The following is a 20,504-nucleotide window of genomic DNA, read 5'->3' as shown; positions in this document are numbered from 1 at the left end:
ATGGCCCTTTGGGAGACACACTCAAACCATCTCCATATTGGTACATGGATACACACTTGCCTTGCACATGGGCACTTCAGTTAATGTGCACATCAGTCTTCAGCTGTCACTATTGGTTTTCTTGGATTCACAATCACAGGATTTACAGGTACCCAATATTATTCGTAAATGATATCTCATACTTCACTTTTCTGGTTTTGGTCTTATATGTTAGGACTTTTATGACAATGAACAGATTTATCTTGTTCTGGATTTTGAAAGGAAAATATGTACTATAACATAGATTACCTCTAATATGAATAGTCTGTGGTTTGGAGAAACTAGTCTTTTATTTTCTTTTGGGGGGGTTGCTTTTTCTTTTTTCTATTTCTTTCTTCACACACACACTGGTTTTTGTTTTTGTTTTTTTTTGAACAGGGCTTCTCTATATAGCTCTGGCTGTCCAGGAACTCACTCTGTAGACCAGGCAGGCCTTGAACTCACAGAGATATGCCGGCCTCTGCCTCCCAAGTACTGGGATTAAAGGTGTGCATCGCCATGACCAGTCCTTGGGTTACTTCTGTGATAGGATCGTACTCTGTAGACCTGGCTAGCCTGGAACTTAGTATTTAGCCAAGGGTTACCTCAAACTTATGGCAATGGGACGCCAGGCATATGCCACCCCATTTAGTTTATGCACTGCTGGCATCAATCTTGGGCTTCATGGGTGACAGGTAGGCAAGCGTCTTGCCAGATAAGCAGTAGGTTGTTTTTGTAAGATTGTTTCAATAATGGCATATTACATGCTAATAAAATAGTCATAGATGACCATGGGCTAATAGCTTACATTCTTGTTAGTGACTTTCATAATCAGGCTATGTATCACTCCAACCCCGCCCCCCTTTTTCTTTTTAATCCCTGTGCCACTTTATAAAGTGAGAGGCTTTTCTAAATTTAAGAGTCTGGAAGGGGTTAATGATAAATTACACGGTCCTAGATCCTTCACTTGGAAACTGCATTCTTTGATGTTTCTAATTTCTTCTCTTGGCTTTCTGTTTCTCACCGACTTAGCTTTATACTTTCCTCGGTTCACAAAGCTCTTTTCACTCCGTGCTAATTAATACATCAACGGACTGGAGGGCGCACTGTGTGTAATGACTTCGTCTCTCTTCCAGCCATGGTCCATACTTTAAAAAAGTGCTTCCTTGATGTTCCCACAGTCCCCACCTGCCTTCCCGCCCCGGCTCCTCTTCTCTTCTTCTTGGTACACTGTCCGTTCAACCTGACCCCTTTTGACAGTCCCAGAGTCGGAATGCTGTCTCCTCAAGTGGCACTAACATGATTTCTCTTTTGAGTCTCTGCTTTGTGTAGAGGCCTAGAAGGTCTCTCCAGGCAGAGCTACGGCAGAAGCTTCATAACTCTGGGTTCCTTCCCCTCAGAACCACCGTCCTGTGCTGCCTGTGGCCTGTGGTTTCCCAGTTAGGGCAGAAGGGTGGGCCCCATTCCTTTTAACTTCATCCTGCCTGCAAATAGAAGTCACGAAGTCCCAATTCTCGAGGCTGGCGGTGTAGTTCTATGTTTGAGCACTGTTCTAACCAGCTTGAGGCCCTTGCTTTAATCCTCTGCACTGAGTGGTGCCAGGAAAAGACTTTATTCCTGGGTTTTTAAATTTTAATTTCTCTCTTGATTGCTTGTTCTTTATTTTTCAGTAAGTTTTTACTTAAGCCAAGAGCAGTGCTAGATATTATATTTTCTAATTCCTTATAATGCAAGGCTTTCGTGGTTAGGAATATATTTGCTGGGGAGATGGCTCAACTGGTGTTTGCTGTGCAAGTATAGGGATCTGAGTTTCACCCCCAGATCCCATGGAAAAAAAAAAAAAAAAAGCCAGCTGTGGTGGTGTTGCTTGTAATCCCAGCACTGGGGAGATGTGTGGTTCTAGCTAGCTGACCAGACAAGCAACTTGGTGAGCTTCAAGACAGACACCATGTCTCAGACATTTGGATGGTGCCTGAGAAATGACACCCAAAGTTGCCTTTGGTTCTCCACACACATATACATGTGTGCACCCCCCCCCCCAACATGCATACTCACAGAAACATGCAGACAGATACGTACAGAAACAGAACACATTTTTGTGAACTTCATGAATGACTACCCAAGTAACTACGTATAAAAAAAACCCTTGCATCAGAATTCTCTATGATTTGCTTCTGCTTCCCTCTGACACGTAGCATGCCAGAAAATATAAGAGGTTGTCCTTGTCATTTCCCCGAGGACAGCATGCTTCCTTATGAGTGCTTATGTTATTTTATTTCAGTTTTTCCTTTAAAGTTGTTTTTACATTCATTCATTCATATGTGTGTGTGTGTGTGTGTGTGTGTGTGTGTGTGTGTGTGTATACATGAATGAAGTACATGTGGTAGTCAGAGGACAACTTTTGGGAGTCAATCTCTCCTTTCACCACGCGGGTCCCAGGGATTGAACTCAGGTCTTCAGGCTTGGCAGCAAGCCCCTTTACCTGCTGAGCCGTCTTGTCAACCTCATTTTTTTCTTATTCTCACAAATGAGAGATTTACCGGATTATATCCAGGTACGAATGAATCCTTGGAACACAAAGAACATTTTAATCCTCTGATATGTTTCAGTCTCGTTATTTTTGTTCTTTTATGGTAACCATGTACTTCTGCCCCATTTTCTCTGCTTGCATCCTTTGAAATGTCGACAGTCCCCAATACCACAGATCCATTATCTTTCCTATTTATCTCATCTTAATTTCCATCACTTTCATGTCATTGTCCCTTTATTCTGAATTCAAGGAAATGTATTATGCGTGCCTTCCCTGTGTTCATTCTGGTTCTTTTTTTTTTTTTTTTTTTTTTTTTTTTTTTTTTGAGGAGCCAGGTTTGTTCTTGTCACTTACAATGTGAATTTGAATGTTGCTTTCAACTTCTTTCCTTGCAGCTTTCCCCATCCCACATAGCTCTGTTTGTTTCCATTTGCCTTTGAAATGTCCCTTTTAATTTTCTTTTTCTACCTCAGCCTCTTTTCTTTCTATTGATTTTTGTTCCTGTTCCATAGAGGTTATGATTACTCATACCTTACTGAGGATGCCGCAAAACTTCTACTCCCTTGATGCTTATTGTGGGAGCAAATTACTTTCTGAAATGTGATCTTTTGGGTTTTCAAAATGCTACCCCCTTTTCCTTTGTGTTTAAATTTTTTTCATAATTAAAAATAATGTTGCCTTTTAGTTTATCCCACCTTATATTTTAAATAGTTTTTTAATTTTTAAAATTATGGTAATACACACATGTATAACAGAAAATTGCAACTATTTTTTTTTTTAATTATGTGTATATGTATGCCTGTATGTGAGTGTCGGTGCTAAGCGAGGTCAAGGGTTGGATCCTGTTAGACTGGAGCTGCAGGTGGCTGTGAGCTGCCTGACATGGGTGCTAGGAACCAAACTGGGGCTCTTTGCAAGAGCAGCTCCTTACCACGAGAGCTCTCCAGCCTGCTTAACTATTTTTAAGTGTGCAAGTTCAGTGTATAATGAGACAGCTCAGCAACTAAAGACACTTGTCACCTAGCCTGGCCACCCATGTCCTGTCCTCAGGATCTGCATGGTAGAAGGAGAGAACTGACTCTGGAAGGTTGCCCTCTGACCTCTGACCTCCACACATGTGTCATGGTACACTCACACAATAAATTTATCTTTAAGGCTTAATAAAGTCCACTGTGCATGTAGAACTAACTTGCCTGTTCATTTGCTTACTGATGGATTTTGAGATGTTGGCTACATGCATAGCAAGGCTATGAATATGTACACAGCCCCCGCTTTGCTTCTTATCTTTGAATAGGAAAAACACCCCTATCTAGTTGTAGCATTTGTCACTATGTAAGTGATGGGACTTTTCCATGGTCTTATTCATTCTCCTTTCTGGGGAAACTCAGCCTGCTCTTCGGACACACAGCTGGAAAGAAGGCTGCTGTGCACAGTTCTCAGGGAAGTTTCTAGCATCTGAGCAGCTACACACCTGACATAGCTTTGATGTCCTGTGATGGAGTCCTTCGCCCAATGGCTGCTTCTCCACTAAGGTCTATGTGCTCGTCCACACCCTGGCTTGACTCACCAGAAGAAACTGTAGACATTGCTGAGCTTAGCTCCCTCCCCACCCCAACCCCACTGCCGGTGGACTTGGAGCTTGTAGGAAGGGAGAGACAACCTTAAGATACAAGGCCTGTCCTGCCACAGGACAAGCTGTGTGCATTGGCTGCTTCAGAAAGCTTATGCAGAGGCACGGCGTCCCGGGCTTCTGGATTTTGACTCAGACATCTAGGGCAGGAAAAGATATATTTCCATCTTCTAGCCACCCTGGCTGAGCCACTCTGCTTCAGAAGGCAAAGCAGAGGGAGCCCCACACCATCAGCTCTCGGCCAGGTTCTGCCGACCCAAGGCTAGCAGAGATGCCAGACTGTGCTGTGTCTGCTCCAGGTTTTAGCCATACACACATGTGAGTGTGTGTGCCCGCGTGTGTGTATGCATGTGCGCATGTGTGCATGTGTGTGTATGTTTCATTTTTCTGTATCTCAATAGGTGTTTCGGTGACTTTTGGTACTTAGCTTAGGCTACATTTCCCTCAGTTCTACGGATACAGCTGGAGCCCGATGTGCTTCATTTGTTTGCTTCGTTTCCTGTTTGGGTGAGAGGAGAGGAACTGTGGCCAGCCTCTCTGTTTGTTGATGCAGCCGAAGGTCCTTGGGGTCAGTCAGTCAGGGCTGTGGGGAGGCTGAGTATAGAAAGGGATGATACCTGGCAGTCTCTAGAAGATATTGTAAGCAAAGAGTTGAAGAAGAGGGAGAAACACAGTTGTGAAAGCACAAGCATGAGTGACCACGGAGTCTGGGACGGGGCCGTACACCGAGAGGCACATTTGCAGCTAAGGTGGAGAACGGGAAGATGAGAAGCCAAGCTGACGAGTCAATTTGGGGCCAACCCAAAGGGGCTGTAGGTGACCAGAAGCCATGGAGGATGCTGAGTAAGAGAAAAACAAGATGGACATGGCAACAATTCTCTAGTCTATGGGAGTGGGGAGATGAGTGATGGATGGATGGATGCATGGATGGACAGAGACAGGGAAGCCAAGAAAGATGGGATTAACATCAGGCAGGCGTAACTCTCCAGCTCTCATATGGTTCACAGGGAGGAGAAAATAGATGGTGGAAGGGCCTGGAACCCTGGCTTAGGCAAGCTAGAACCGGTATGGGTTTTTATCTTTTCTTCTTCTCTTGCTTCTCCCTTTAGAAGTGTTAAGATGTAGTTTGATTTGTACTTATTACTAAGGAACCTGATAATAGGATCTTTAAAACACTGGGATGTCACCCGTTGTCCCTAAACTCTGACATCACTGCCCCCTGTCTGGAGAGGCAAGTTTGGGAAAACCCCCATTTGCTTTCTCCTCCACCAACCACAGCTGCCTTTGCTAAGGGCAGGCACCAGGCCCAAGCAACCGCAGAACTCAGGCCCCAAACACATCTCAGACAGCCAGGCAGGTCCCCAGAAACCAGCCTGTAGTTTGGAATCCAATGGTTGGAGGATGGGGGCAGAGACAGGATAGCTTTTCGTAGTTCCCACCCCCGGATTCCCGGATTGTCACCCACAAAGCTGGCCTTCTGCCCAGATCTGTAGGTCCATGTCTTCAGGGGAAGCTCATGAAGGCTACACAGTCTCCTGCTGCCTCCCTCCTGTAGGGCATGTAATTATTTTTATATATTGCTGCCGAATAGAACACAAGGAATGGCTTGCAGAAACACTCAGGTATCGGCCTTTGATGTACACAAAGGAAGTGGCTGTTCTGCCTCCTGGGGCTCTTGCACACCCATCAATTCTCCTGACAGATGGAGGCAAGGGTGGCTTGGGCATTAGCATGGCTTGGAGAACGAGTTGGAATTGCCTTCATGCTAATATCCCACTTTTGATCTATTGGAAGGCTGACAGTGAGAGGGAAGGCATCTCCCTAGTGACATAAATCAGAACTGATGAAATCCTTCCACTCCAGTAAATTCAGCCCTTCCTTGTGTGGGGCAAGGGAGAGAAAGGGATCTCTACCCCTAAAAGCCTTCCGGCTCCTTCATCTGGGAGGCTCCTTCCACCTTCACCCACCCCACTCCCTGCATATTCTCAGCTCAAGCTCCTGGGAGCTCAGGTGGCCTCCTCCCTGCTCTTCCATCCCTGTCTCCCTGGGACCCATCCTCTAGGAGTGATCCAGCTCTCCAGAGTCTAGTCTGAGGATGCTTCTGTAGGGGTGTGCTCTCTGTGAGGTCCGAAGGTTAGGTTCCAGATGTGGAGGGCATGGCTGGGAGCCATACCTTAGGACCCAATGTTGTTGGGTGTCTCTGAGGAATGGCTCCTGGAAGCCAGTCTTTCCCCCAGTATCATGCCAGCAACAGGAGCTGGGAGAAAGGAGTGTTAGCGTCACAACAGTAGACTCATACATAGCCCCACCATCTTCTAGGTTCAGCCATCTCTTCATTCTGTGACTTTGGCCAAATGGCTTGGCCCCTCAGAGATCCCTGGTTGAACGGGGTCCCATTCAGCTCTCATTTCCATGACTCTGGTCCCTTCTTGACAAGCGGTTCTCCGGAAGTGCTCCTGGCTTCCCTTTCTTCCGTTGTTAGAGATAGAGCTCAGGGAACTGTATGTAAGGCAAGTGTTGAACCTGGGTCACCTTTAGCCAGAGCTTGACTTGACCAACCAAGAGCACAGACCTAGGGGCATAGGGCTGCGGTAGTAGGAGCACTTAGCTAGCCTGCTTGAGCCCTTGGGACCAATCCCTAGTATACCCCCATCCCAACCCACTGCAGAGAGGTTCAGGGAACGACGTAATATAGTCTCCTTTCCTAGGGCTTTTTTTGGTATAATGGAGGGGGGGGGGGACAATCAAGGTAGGCTCCGAAGTAAAGACACTGGAGATCCAAAGACAGTCTTTGTCTTCCTTTTCCTTGCTTGACATCCTTCCCAGCACCCCATCTCTCTGGCACCCCCTTATTCCACGTCTGTGTCTCATTCTTCAGCAACTTTCCTCAAAAAGCTGTTCACTCCTAAAAGGTTAGCAAATAATACTTGCCAGGTTTTAAAAAACAATAGCGGGCAGATTCTACACTGTGAAAAGACAATGCTATCCAAATGGTAGGACTTCAGTCATCTTGAGTTGCTTAGAGGGTGTAGGGTGGGGCTGGCCGCCTGAGCCTTGGCATCACACCATATGCTTGTAAACCGGCATGCTCAGCAAGCTCCTGTCTTGGGACACGGGGACGAAATAAGGAAGATTTTGTCCAAAGATGACTTGGACTCCTTGTAGGATTAAGCCCCAGGAATTCTTCTGGGGTTCACCCTGCTGGGTGAGGAAATTGAACATAAGGAGAAGAAAGGAATGTGCTGGAAGTCACATAGCTCTGTGTCTCAGAGGAACAATATCCCAGCAGCCACCTGGTTTTTATCTACTACAGCCACCACCTGAGCTGTGTTCCTCCCCTCAGCCTTCCCAGTCCCTGGGGCTGGAACACGGAGCCCCTAAGATCAGCACACTCTCCTCCCAGCTGTCTCTTCATCTTTCCTTTCCACCTCACACGGCAGCCTCTGCTCCTGGTCACACAACAGGTCGTTTCTCCTCTCCTGTGGTGGCCTTTGTAAATCTCCCCACTGCTAGACATTTGACTTGAAGGGATTTCAATTGTCCTTAAGGCTCACTATGAATATCACTCACTCACTTCTTTTGGGAAGCCTGGCCTACATTCCCTGTCCTGATGATCGCGCAACTCACTTTGTCCCCTCTTCAGACACTTCCCCTCTTCTCCAGCCTCATGATTGGTTGCTTACATGTTTACTTATGTACTATAAGCTCCCAAAAGGCAAAAACCAAATCTCACCAGTCACCATAATCATGATGTCTCACACCTAATTTCTCAGTGCTGTCCATCCCAGCAGCCACCAGCTTCATTTGTCAATGAACATGAAATAAAACAAAAAACATTGATTCCTCAGTAATGTGACTCAGATTTAAAGTAGTCAACAGTCCCAGCTGCCTCATGGCTATTGTGCTATGCAGCACCATCCCTCTCATCATAGACTGTTTTCTCCATAAACACCAGGGACACTCAGACTCCAGGACTCAGACGGGAGGGTCTAGAAAATCTTCCATGCCTACACCACATGTGCATTGCTACCTGGTACAGACAATATGTTTGAGGGGAACTTTCTGGAGCTGGGTGTGGAGTCTAGGCTTGTTACTATTTCTAGAACCCACATTCTGCCCGGTCTTTATTTGGCATCTCCTGGGGGCATGTGCTAGGGCTGCCCTCCTTAGCTGAGACACCAGGTAGGGCCTTTCAGGACAAGCTCTGATGCTCACACCTGCACAAGGGAAGACTTGCCAGTAGCCTTGATGGCATGGCCATCCCTAGAAGATGAAGGGCGTTGCTTCAAGGCTTAGCTAGCTCTTCCCTGGGACAGAGACAAGAGACACTTGTTGAGGACAGGGAAGGCTTCCCTACGACCTGCCCCCAGCCCAGGGTTAACACCACTGGGTGATCTTCCTCCGCTCCACTTCAGCTTGTGATCTGTTGCCACCTCTCCTTCCCCACTTCCTCTCTCCAGCCTCTGCTCACACTTGCAGACTCTGACTCTTTCCTAAGCACCTTCTCCGCTCCGGCCATTTGCTGTTGCTGTTCTCACTGTCTACCTTATGTACTCTTTCTGTAACACTGCATGGAAAATCGCTAGCCCAACCTCGGGAGGTAGTTTAAATGTCACCTCCTCTGTGAGGCCTGAATTTCTCACAGGCAGTAAAGGTTGGGCCCTGGCTCTGCATCCAAGAGTGTTTTCTACACTCTAGATCAAAGAATGTATAGCTGTGGGTTTAAAGCCAGAGGCTTTGGAGTCAGACCAATGGCTTCCCCTCCCTGAGCCTCTCTCTCTCTGTTATGCAAAGGGATGGGGTGCAGATTAAGTAGGATAGTATGCATAATGCTCGCTACACCTGCCAGACACCTAGTCCTCATTACCCATTAGCCAAGGCCTATATAGTCTTCTTAAATAGTAAATAGGCTGAGAACTTCTGTGGTGGGGACACTATGTGTTGCTCAAAGTTGATTCCCAGAATTGAGCACAAAACTGGCATAAAAGGTTTGTTGAGTTTAATCCATTGGTTGGATGCTGTCTGTATTGAGGGACATTTGGGACAACCCGATAGATAGCAGGGGATACCCACCGGGGGGTGGGGTATAGGGGAGGCAACAGAGCTTTGTGGAGGTCCTCATGACCCAGAGCGCCTTGGAGTGGTGTCAGTATGTATGGAGGCAAAGACACTCAAGAACCCATACCTAAGGTGCCCAAGTATGGTGCAGTCTGCTTAGTCTCCGGATAGATAGTCTTTATGCCAAGCAGAACCAGGGCATGCCGTGCACAGGGAGCCCACACCCATACCATGGGAGCCCCATGGCCTCTGTGTAGAAGCTGGCAACTGGTACAGAGGCTAGTGCTGGGGCGGGAGCCAGGGGCCCTTGCTGCCTGTGGGCTCCTCCTTGCTGCTCTGCAGGTGCCAGCCTGCTCCTTCTGGAACCCTTGCCTTCTCTGGCAGGCTCTTGGTCAGGCCTGTTGGTCCCTCCAGGCAATCAACGGCTACTATGTAGAATATTTTCCCCACAGAATAACCATTTCCATAGTGGCTGTCTTTCTTTTCCCCATCCTCTCCCCTTTTCTACCCTCATCAGAGCCTTAGAAGCCTCCACTCTGTTTTCCGGCGTCCCTCCTGTCTCCAGTGCTCAACCGGAAGTCAATCTGTGCCTCTCTTGAGCCAGAGATGGGGCTGAGAGATGAAAGCCGAGGCCTGGGTTTGGTCCAGAGCAGCCAACCACTGCTTGAACCTTCCTTGTCCTCACGGTCTCTCTCCTTCTACGTCTTCCTTCTCATCACAGTTCCAGTTAAGAAATGGAATAAAAAATGGTCCATGATTCTTGGGGAAGTTTTGAGTAAGGTTTAGTGTTGTTTCTACCATCTTGGGTTTTTTTTTTTTTTTTTTTTTTTTTTTTTCTTTCAAGTCTCAGCTCTCATATCCCAGGCTGGCCTGGAACTCATTATGTAGCCCAGGCTGATCCAATGCTTTCAGTCTTACCTCGACCTCCCAAGCGCTAATACACACGGGACTCACTGTTCTGAGAGTTACCTTGAAATTCTTAATGAATGTTGAACAAGGTTGTTGTGTGTTATTTTGCTTTGGGTCTTGAAAATTATGTAGCTGGCCTGGAGGGACAGAGTGGTGGATGACTCCAAAGAGAGAAGAGGCAGCCAGGCTGGAACAAGAGTTGGGCTGAACATGTCTGCTAAGCTCAGTGGCCAGAGTTTGGTTACTGGGTGATTGACTGCTAGCTAGGAGTCCCATCTCTGAAATTCAGTGTCTGAGATGGAACCTCTATCCCCTTACTTCTCCAAAAATACCAGTGGACCAGTGATAACAAGGGACATTGAGTCCTCAGACTGGCAGAAGGGCCTTCTTCCAATGAAGGGTTATAGTAGGGACCCGAAGGCCCATCTCTCTCTCACTGGATGAGAAGCAGAGTTCTCTCTCCACAAGGAGCCTTCTTTATTCCATGGTCCCTCTTGAATTCTGTTTTTTAGCCTCTTTGTGCTCTTGGAGACCCTGCCCTGTGTTTGCCGCATCCTCTCACATGACATGGCTTAGCTGGAGAGGAGACCCAAGTCATAATTAACCTGAGCAGGACAGAAGAGATGGACACTCACTCCGGCTTCTCAGCTGTCTTCCTGATTTCCCCAGAGCCAATTGGCCCTTTGGCCCCACTCAGTCTGGACACAGAAAGCAGGCACTATTGCCAGACTCCAAGCCTGGAGCTTCTAAAGCATACCCTTCTAAAAGAATTCCTGGCAGGGGCTGGAGGGTGGCTTAGAGGTTAAGAGCCCTGGCTGCTCTTGCAGGAGACATGGGTTCAGTTCCCAGCACCCCAATAACTCCAGCTCCAGGGGATCCTATACCCTCTTCTGACCTCCATCAACACCACATGCCCGTGATAAGCATCCATGCACGCAGGCAAAACACATGAGAAAGTTCCAGAAAGGTTTCCTTATATCAGTCTGCTCCCCATGTCTGTAAGAGCCTCTGGTTTCCTACAACTGAGAGACACATTTGTCCTCTTGTCACACTTGGTCTGTCTGTCTGTGTATCTCCATCCATCCATCCATCCATCCATCCATCCATCCATCCATCCATCCACCAACCTACTTACATACCTACTTCTATCAAATTTGTTTATTTGGTACAAAGTCTCCTGGAGCCCAGGCTGGCCTCAAACTATCTAGCTGGGAATTAACTTGAACTTACCTTCCTGCCTCCACTCCCTAAGCACGGGGAATACAGGTGTGTGCTGCCACCAGTTTAATGTGGTGTTGGGGACTGAACCCAGGGCCTTGTCCATGCTAGGCGAATGCTCTACAAACAGCTACACCCCAAGGCCCTCTCATCACTTTGAGGGAGTCAGAGCAGTAGAACAGAAAAGGCCCTGAACTCAAGTTCCAGACCTGATGCTCCGTTTGGCATTCGCCTTGCTATCTCAGAGTACTGAGATTCTGGTGTGATGTGAGCAAGGCCAGCATCCTTCAGGTCCCCGTACAGTGTGGTTCTGACTTTACACAGTTGGTCTGCTGAGTCACCCTTTGAGGACTGTTTCCTGCTGTCTAATTGGAAATGCTTCCGCTACAGCCTACCACCTTGTAAGTCCTCTACTTACTTTGGTCTTGGGACAGCCATGCCTCCTTCTCCATGAGAAGTCTTGGAGCTAGACTCCCCCACCCTACCTGTTGCCTCTACCTCAGCACTAGGCTGGGGAGTTAAGCTGTTTCCCCAAAGCCCAGGCAAGCCCCAACTGGCCTGCCAGGGCCCTGCTAATCTGCCCTATCACCGCAGGGAAGAAAGCTTCGAAAAGCACTGGAGGGGCCAGGCCCACGTGGGGGAGAGAAGCGCTGTTGATTTTATTCCAGCGCTTAATTGATATAATTGCTCTCTTCCGCCTGCCAAACCAGAGTCGGGGGTTGGCTCTCCCACCTGTGGGCGGGAGAGGCTCTGAAAATTCTTAGTCCCCAAAGGCAGGTTCTGCTGGCTGTACAGAGCCCCCCCATCAGCCCCTTCCACTCCCAGGTGGCAGGGGAGCCTACTTACCCCAGAGGACTAGGCATCTCAGTGGAGCCCAAACTCTGCCTCAGGGTGGGTGGAAGAGTTTCTGCAGAAAGTGCCCATCCTATGAAGGAGCCAGGTGGGGAAAGAGTGGGAGAGACTTCTCTGCAGCAGGGTGCCGACCCTTGCTGGTTTCTAAGAGTCACAGGATCCTGGCCTGGGGAGAGAGGAGAAAGAGAGAGAGAGAGAGAGAGAGAGAGAGAGAGAGAGAGAGAGAGAGAGAGAGAGAGAGAGAGAGAGAGAGAGAGAGAGAAGAGTCAGACAGAGACAGAGAGAGGAGAGAGACAGAGAGAGACATACACACACACACAGAGGGGGGAGAGGGAGGAGAGAGAGAGAGAAGAGGAGACACGAGACAGAGACACAGAGACACAGAGACAGACATTAGAGCCAGATTAGAGCTTTTCCCTGGGGCCTGTCTCCTCCACAACTCCTCAGAAGGCTTGAGTCATTTGAACTCAACACTGCATCTCATCCTCACAGCCAAAATCTCTAAGACCTACCCTGGCCAGGTGCCTTGTTCCTCTCTGGGGTCCCCAGAGCACCTCTAGATAGGCTGTCTGTTAAAAGGATAGAAGAAAGGGGGGGGGGGGGGACAACCGAGGACACCACTGCCACATGCAGGCTAAAAGGAGTGGATGTGCGGCTGCATCAAACAGCTATACCCTACTCTCCAGTCAGGACGAGAGCTGCCAGCTAAAACGCAAATATTTTTCCAGATTTCTTCTAGTGGGCCTCTGTGGTTAAAAGCACATATTACTCTTGAAGAGGACCCAGGTTTAGAGCCTATCATCCACATGGTTCACAAACTATTCCTAACTCCAATTTCAGGGGATCTGCTACCCTCCTCTGGCTTCCATGGGCACCAGGTGTGTATGTAATGCACATATGTACATGTAGTCACAACACTCATACACATAACATAAATCATCTAAAATTAACGTAAGATGTATTTTATTTTGAAATGACATGTATGTGCGTGTGACTTGTGTGGGTGCGTGCATGTGCATGTAGGTGCCTAGAGAGGCCAGAGTCATCAGGTCCCTCTAGAGCTGGCTTTACAGACGGTTGTGAGCTGTGTGTTGGGAACCAGACTCAGATCCTCCTTAAGAAGAGGATGTATTTTTAACCACTACAACACCTCTCCACCCCCTAAAATAAAAAATCTTGCTGGGGACACATTTATACCAAAAAGTTATTCCTTCTTTAGCTGATATTTAAATTTTACTGGGCATGGTTTTAAATATTGCATGGGACATTTACATGAAATTCAAATTTTAATTAGAGAGCATGTATGCTATTATCATTGCTTTTGAGGCAGGGTCTTACTTTGAAGCCCAAGCTGACCTTGAACTCATTATGCAACCCAGGCTGTTCTTGACTTCTTCTTCTTTTTTTTTTTTTTAAAGATTTATTTATTATGTATACAGTATGCATCAGATCACATTATAGATGGTTGGGAGCCACCGTGTGGTTGCTGGGAATTGAACTCAGGACCTCTGGAAGAGCACAGTCAGTGCTCTTAACCGCTGAGCCATCTCTCCAGCCCCCTGTTCTTGAATTCTTGATCATCCTGCCTCTGTCTTCAGGTGTTTGAATTTCAGGTGTGTACCACCATACCCAGCTGGCAGTGTGGGTTCGAATTCACTATACCCAGCATCACTATCCTGGGTTTGCTCCATCAGGGAGCCCAGCTGACGTGAGTGGAAGATGTGGTTCCTGTGATCACCCCAAACATGAATACAGACTAGAACGGCCACTTCCATATTCTTGTCTTTTTTTTTTTTTTTTTTTTTTCCTGCTTGCCAATTGCTTGATTTTCCACTTTGGGATGTCCTTGTCCCCAAGTTATCAGGAACAGGGATACACACACCTGTGCTCCCAGGGCCTATAGATCAGCTCTAGGAGAGGTGTGATCTGTGGAGGCACCCTGGCTCTCTGCTCAAGGAGAAAGAGGCCTGGAGGCTCCAGTAATCTGTCCTTCCATGAGAGGCGGTGAGAAGGAGCCCTGTCTGAATGAGGTTGAAACATACCAGACCCAGGAAGTCTTTGGATGCTAAATGACTAGCCTGGTTGCAGAGACCCTGCCCAAGCTCACTTGCCTGTGGGTGGCATACAATGCAGGAGATGAACGGATCGGGACAGTAGCATGTACACAGAAGCACGAGCTTCATGTATGTAGGCATCCTTGTATATTCAGACATACCTATTCACACAGAAGCGACTCCCTGGGCTTGGCAGGATAGCTCAGTGGGTAAGGTCACTTGCTGCCAAGCCTGATGACCTGAGTTCTGTCTCCTGGGTTGGGTCCCTTGAAGACCAGCAAGGTGGGAGGAGCGAACTGACTCCTGAAAGTTGTCCTCTGACCTCCACATGTGTGCCTCCACAAACATACAAAAAAAAAAAAAAAAAAAAAAAGCAATAAATAAATAAGTGCAAAATATTTTTGTTTTGTTTTGTTTTAAACAGGTGACATCCATTCATCCTAGGCTCACAGGATTAAAAATACCCCTCTCTCCTGTCCCATTTCCTATCTCCCTTAAGTAGGTGAGCATGTTCTCACCTTCCTTGATGTGTCTGGAGTGCCAGCATCGCACAACGGGAAGGCACATGGCCTTGAGTGTCAGCAAACTACAGTTCAAGTTTCATGTCTGGCTCAATGCTGGCTGAGTGACTTAGCCCAGTCCCTGTAAAGTGGGGCTGGTCAGAACCATCTTGTGGTAGTGTGGAGAGGACACTGGTTACCTACCTGTACCTGGCTCTGTATCTGGCATATGACAAATGGCTACTGACAGTGTCATGGTCATCACTGCAGAGTTGCCTTCACTTCAGGGAAGTTGACATCAGCCACAGGGGGAAGTCAGGATTCATGGCTCTTTGAATTTACCCATTTAGGCAGGCACTTGTAGAGATCAGAGTTCAGACCTGTCAGACTAGCCAGGTCCCAGATCCCTGTCCTCTTGTTCTGCCCCTAATATTACCTTTCCCTAGTATCCCCCCTCACTCCCGGGGGGAACCTCCCCCCACTTTGTTTTGTTTTGTTATTTGGGCTTTTGTAGGAGAAGATGTTTTGGAGATTGCATCTCCTGTAGCCCAGGTTGGTCTCCTGCAGCCAAGGACAACCTTGAGCTCCTGGTCCCAACTGCTTGGATTACAGGTGCCACCACACTCAGCCTTTTCTTTCTTTTAAAAATTTATATATATATTTGGTTTTTCGAGACAGCGTTTCTCTGTGTAGCCTTGGCTATCCTAGACTCGCTTTGTAGACCAGCCTGGCTTCGAAATCACAGAGATCCACTTGCCTCTGCCTCCCAAGTGCTGGGATTAAAGGCATGCACCTCTATGCCTGGCTTAAAAATCAATATATATTAATTGTATAAAATAAACAGTCTTACCTTGATTCTAAGACAAAAATAGCAATGTTCTTCCTTGGCTTAAAAACCTTTCAATGGCTCCCATTTTCCTATAACATGGCATTATTTTAAGAACTCTGGTTTTTTTTTTTGTTTGTTTGTTCGTTTTTTGGTTTGTTTTTTTTTTTTTTTTTCCGAGACAGGGTCTCTCTGTGTAGCCTTGGCTGTCCTGGACTTGCTTTGTAGACCAGGCTGGCCTCAAACTCACATTTTGAGAACTCTTAAACCTCACCAGACACCTTTCCCCCTCTTTTCTACATTTTTTTTTCCGGGAGCCCTACATTGCTTCAGGTCTGTTATTCCACACCCCCCACATGCCATTCTCTCTGCTTGGAATGCCGTCACTTCCTCTCTAGACTGAGGCTACTAGGCTGCCAGTGTCACATTCTCCTGGTGACCTTCCCTGATGCCCTGGACTGGGTGCCACAGTGCCGCACTGTGGCTAGTTACCTGACTTTCCTAACGGCTATGAGTTCTGTGAGGAAAGACAGATATCCTCTCTTCATGGCAGTCGCTGTTTCTCCAACACTGTACTTGACACGGAGCTCCGCGAAGGCTTTAGACCTGAGTGGCGTCCACCTACCTCAAGGCGCCAGATAGCTTCTCCTGGTGTGGTGGTACCCATATCTGTCTATGTCTAGAAATCTCTATGACATCTTCACAGACGAGTCGCAGCCCCATCCCTGTCCTTCTGAGTTCTTCCATGAAGGGTGAGCCTATGTTTTCACAAGGATCCCTACAGTCAAAGCCATCACAGCTACGGTGACTGCCATGGAAGTGTCATGTCTGTGGTGACAGGCCTTATGAACAGAGGACACTCACTGAAGAGATTTTTTTTCTTCACCAGGATATTTTAAAAATTAATCAATTAGTTATAATTAGTGTACAAAATAATGAGCTGTGTTATGACATTTTCATGCAGGCTCATATTTTCCCATCATTCACTACTCTCCTTTGAAACTCCTGTCCACTTCTGCTATAGACTATATTTATGTGTACAAGTGTTCTTCATGTGTGTGTGTGTGTGTGTGTGTGTGTGTGTGTACGTGCGCGCGCACGCACACGTGCGCACACCATGTACATGCAGTGCTCATGGAGGTCAGAAGAGGGCATCAGATCCCCTGGAACTGGAATTACAGATGGCTGTGCACTACCATGTGGGTGCTGGGCACTGAACCCAGGTCCTCTGTAAGAACAAGTGCTCTTAACCGCTGAGCCATCTCTCCAGCCCCACCTTCTACTTTAGTGCCATATAAACATATAATGTGCAGTTATAACTTCATTTTGCATGAGAAACACAGGCACTATTTATCCTTTTCCCTCTGCCCCAATACCCTCTCTTATTTTTGTCCTTCTTCCTGGCCCCTTAGGCCTCTTCCTCCAAGCACGTATAATATTCCTTCTACGTTCATATCATAGTGTGTATATATTTACATCTATTTACATATTTACATAGATATATGCATGTAGACACAGACACACATTGTTTACTTTTTTGCAGTCTTGAGCATACTGTGGAACTATTCTGCCATGGAGCTATAGCCTTAGCCTATACATACTGTATATTTGATCAAGATTTCATATAGAATAGAAAACTTTATATGGTATTTGCCTTTCTGAGTCACATAACATAATCCTCATATATATTTCACTGACATGGCATAACATTATTTTTCTTTATATGTAAATAAGACTCCATTGTATGTATATAGCACGATTTCTTTATTCATTCACCTGTTGATGGCCATCCAGTTACTTATCTTGCCTATTGTAAATAGCAGCAATAAACACAGATGTTCAAGTACCTCCCACCAGGTTCTGCTTGATGTGGTGGGAGGTCTTTCCTAATTGCACTCTTCAGAGTGTATCTTAGTCATTTGTCCTTATAACCGAAGGCTTGCATGTCAGCCTGTCCACCAGAGTCCCCTTGATGCCTAGCTGGGGAATTTCTCCTGGGTGTCCATGAGACTGTCGGGGATGGTACTGCTAACTTAGGCAAGAGACAGAAGCATTGCTAACATTTTCCAAACTTGTACTGTTGGGAAAAGGAAAATCACTTCTTCCCATTCTTCTGGTCAAATGGTTCTTTTTTGGATTCAGGGTTGTGCACTTCAAGCTTTGTGAACAAGGCCTGAGGTTTCTATAATTTGGGTACCAGAAGTTCATATGGGAGCTAAGACCTCTTCAGGACAGCAAAGTCTAAGCATAAATCCAAGAGCTTGCCGCAAACCAGCTTGTCTTTGCTCCATGTTCAGGATAACAGAGTTTCGGTCTAAGCCTCAGGCTAAGAGGCAGAAATGGTAGCATCTCATGGCTTGGGAAGACCTGTGGAAAGATAAGCTGGGTGTTCTGTTTATTTTGTTGACCTACTGAGTCTTCTAGGGAGCATGTCAAATGTTTCGTGCCCTGGCATCTCTGTTCACATAGTCACCTATCCTTTGTTTACTTGCTCTGAGAAGCAGCAAATGAAGGGTGTCTTAGTCACTGTTCTGTTGCTGTGAAGAAACTCCATGGCCAATACAACTATTACAGGAGAAAACATTTACCTGGAAACTTGTTTATAATTTCAAAGGTTTAGTCCATGGTTGTTGTAATGGTAAGGAGCATGGCAGTGCACAGTTGGGTGCTAGAGCAGCAGCTGCATCCTGGGTCTGTAGGCAGAGAGAGAGAGAGAGAGAGAGAGAGAGAGAGAGAGAGAGAGAGAGAGAGAGAGAGAGAGAGAGAGAGAGAAAGAGAGCCTGAGCTTGGCATGGGCTTTTGAAAGCTCCAACAAGGCTAGACCACCCAATCCTTCTAATCCTTTCAAATAGTACCACTCACTGGTGACTAAGCATTCAAATGGGGCCCATTCTTACGCAGTCCACCACAGAAGGGTTTTTCCTGTTGCATGCTTGGACCTTCCATAGACCATCAACTTATCCAGGAGTCCCAGGGCTTTGGTAGAAGCTGTACAAAGCTAGAAGGTCTTTGAGGGGTTAAGGAACAGGGATGGGTGACAGAGAATGGCTTACATCTTTGGAGGGCCATTTTTCTTTGGTTATATCTATAAGGGGAAGGTTTTCCTCGGCCAGTACGGGGGCCAAATCTGCTATATGTTCTTGGGGTGGACAGGGTTGGGGAGAATGTCATACTCAGGACAGGGAAGCTAAGGATGCAGGGGAAATGCTGGTTATCACGAATGGGCTATGGCTTCTATGTTGGGTCAGAGAGGAGCAGTTGGGGTCGTACATAGAAATGCCATAAAGGATCAAGGATTGTTGATTAGAATATGGGAACTTGAAAAGGTGGGATACATTGTAAGTGGCATTTTAGAGTGCCTGCTGGGGGTCTGGCTTTCCAAGCCCAGCTCAGCCCTAAAGCCCTAAAACCCTAAAGCTCTGTGCTTCTGTTTACTGAGCCCTCTCCCTCCTTTTCTTCTTCTACCAGGCGCCTGGATGCCAACCTCATCTCCCTGGTCCCTGAGAGAAGCTTTGAAGGGCTGTCCTCCCTCCGCCACCTCTGGTTGGATGACAATGCACTCACCGAGATTCCCGTCAGAGCCCTCAACAACCTTCCTGCCCTACAGGCCATGACCCTGGCTCTCAACAGCATCCGGCGCATCCCCGACTATGCCTTCCAGAACCTCACCAGCCTTGTGGTGCTGTGAGTGCTGTCTTAGTCCCCAGCACACGCCGGAATGGGAAGCTGCATGCTTTCTCCAGTTGGGTCAGGAGCTTTGCTCTTCTTTGCATGTCGTCGAACCCTCTTGTTTCAGTTTCTGCTCTGATGATGAAGGTGACCATCCTTTGTTGTCTCTGTAGGATGATATTGAAGATGATATTAAGTCCATAGGAGTACCCTAAGAGTCACTTAAGGGACTAAGCATTATAATCAGAAAGCAGAAATATTTTTTTTTACTTCCTCACTATACACGTATAGTAACCATTTCATGCCAATTGAAATATAAATCAAGAATTTCTTAAGTGATTCCCACCACATTTGGCAATCAAAAGATGCAATCGTATGCTTTGGCATAGGGTTAGAGTAAATCCATCCAATTTTGCTGGCCTAAAGAAGCAGGAAAGGGCCAGATGTGATGGTACACGCCTGTGATCCCAGCATTCAGGGAGGCAGAGGCAGGTGGGATCTCTGTGAGTTTGAGGCCAACCTGGTCCAGGACAGCCAGAACCACACAGAGAAGCCCTGTCTCAAAAAACAAAACAAAACAAAACAAAAAGAAGCAGGAAAGTCCATCACATGTAATTAGATGTCAAAGCCCCAGCAGGGTAATTACCTGGGAGATAGCATCCCTGGCAGGGATAGGGGCTGGGGTTAACTCTGCCTTCCTAGTGGGAACTTTACAGTGCAAATTAGCTTCTAGCTAATTGCCATGAATGATTGGTAAGTTCACAGTCTAATTACCAAGGGCTTGGAGGTCATGTGTAATTGCTCTGGGTTACATACTAATTGCTGCAGGAACATGTGTGTTAGCGACTCTGTTAAATGGCAGCATTGCTTCCTTTGTTCTTGGAGATCTGGTGTGGTTTTCTAGGCCACTGTGAATGGATGATGCTCAGATCCTTGTGAGAGATGGAGAGGTAGGTAGTAATTTATTTGTCTAATGCTCTGTCTCAGAAACTTAGAGAGCCAACATGAATGTTCTCAATAGAGTACTTTCTTCCATCAGAAGGGCCATAGCCTCCATCATTCTTGGAATCAGGATGATTGGCTTTAGCTTTGGTGATGTCCCTGTGGCCTCACATGGGAATGGGGTTAAGTCCCTGGGACAGATAAGACCGCTGGGAAAATGAGAACTTTATGATGGGCCCTGCTACATGGGCCCATACAGAGCCTCTCTCTCTCTCTCTCTCTCTCTCTCTCTCTCTCT

The 20,504-nt window shown here is 46.9% G+C and overlaps 1 protein-coding gene across 1 annotated transcript in view; it reads left to right on the top strand.

Annotated features, from left to right (window-relative positions):
* Lgr6 (leucine rich repeat containing G protein-coupled receptor 6) overlaps positions 1 to 20,504 on the top strand; it is a 120,912-nt gene that overhangs the window by 60,582 nt on the left and 39,826 nt on the right. The window contains exon 5 of the mRNA XM_051147460.1: positions 19,064 to 19,279. Within this exon, the coding sequence (XP_051003417.1) occupies positions 19,064 to 19,279 (216 nt within the window). The remainder of the gene's footprint in view (positions 1 to 19,063; positions 19,280 to 20,504) is intronic.

The sequence above is a fragment of the Acomys russatus genome, chromosome 6 (genome assembly GCF_903995435.1).
Source record: "Acomys russatus chromosome 6, mAcoRus1.1, whole genome shotgun sequence".
NCBI classification, from domain to species: Eukaryota; Metazoa; Chordata; class Mammalia; order Rodentia; family Muridae; genus Acomys; species Acomys russatus.
The sequence above is the reverse complement of the archived record's forward strand: the minus strand, read 5'-3'. Positions and strand labels throughout refer to the sequence as shown.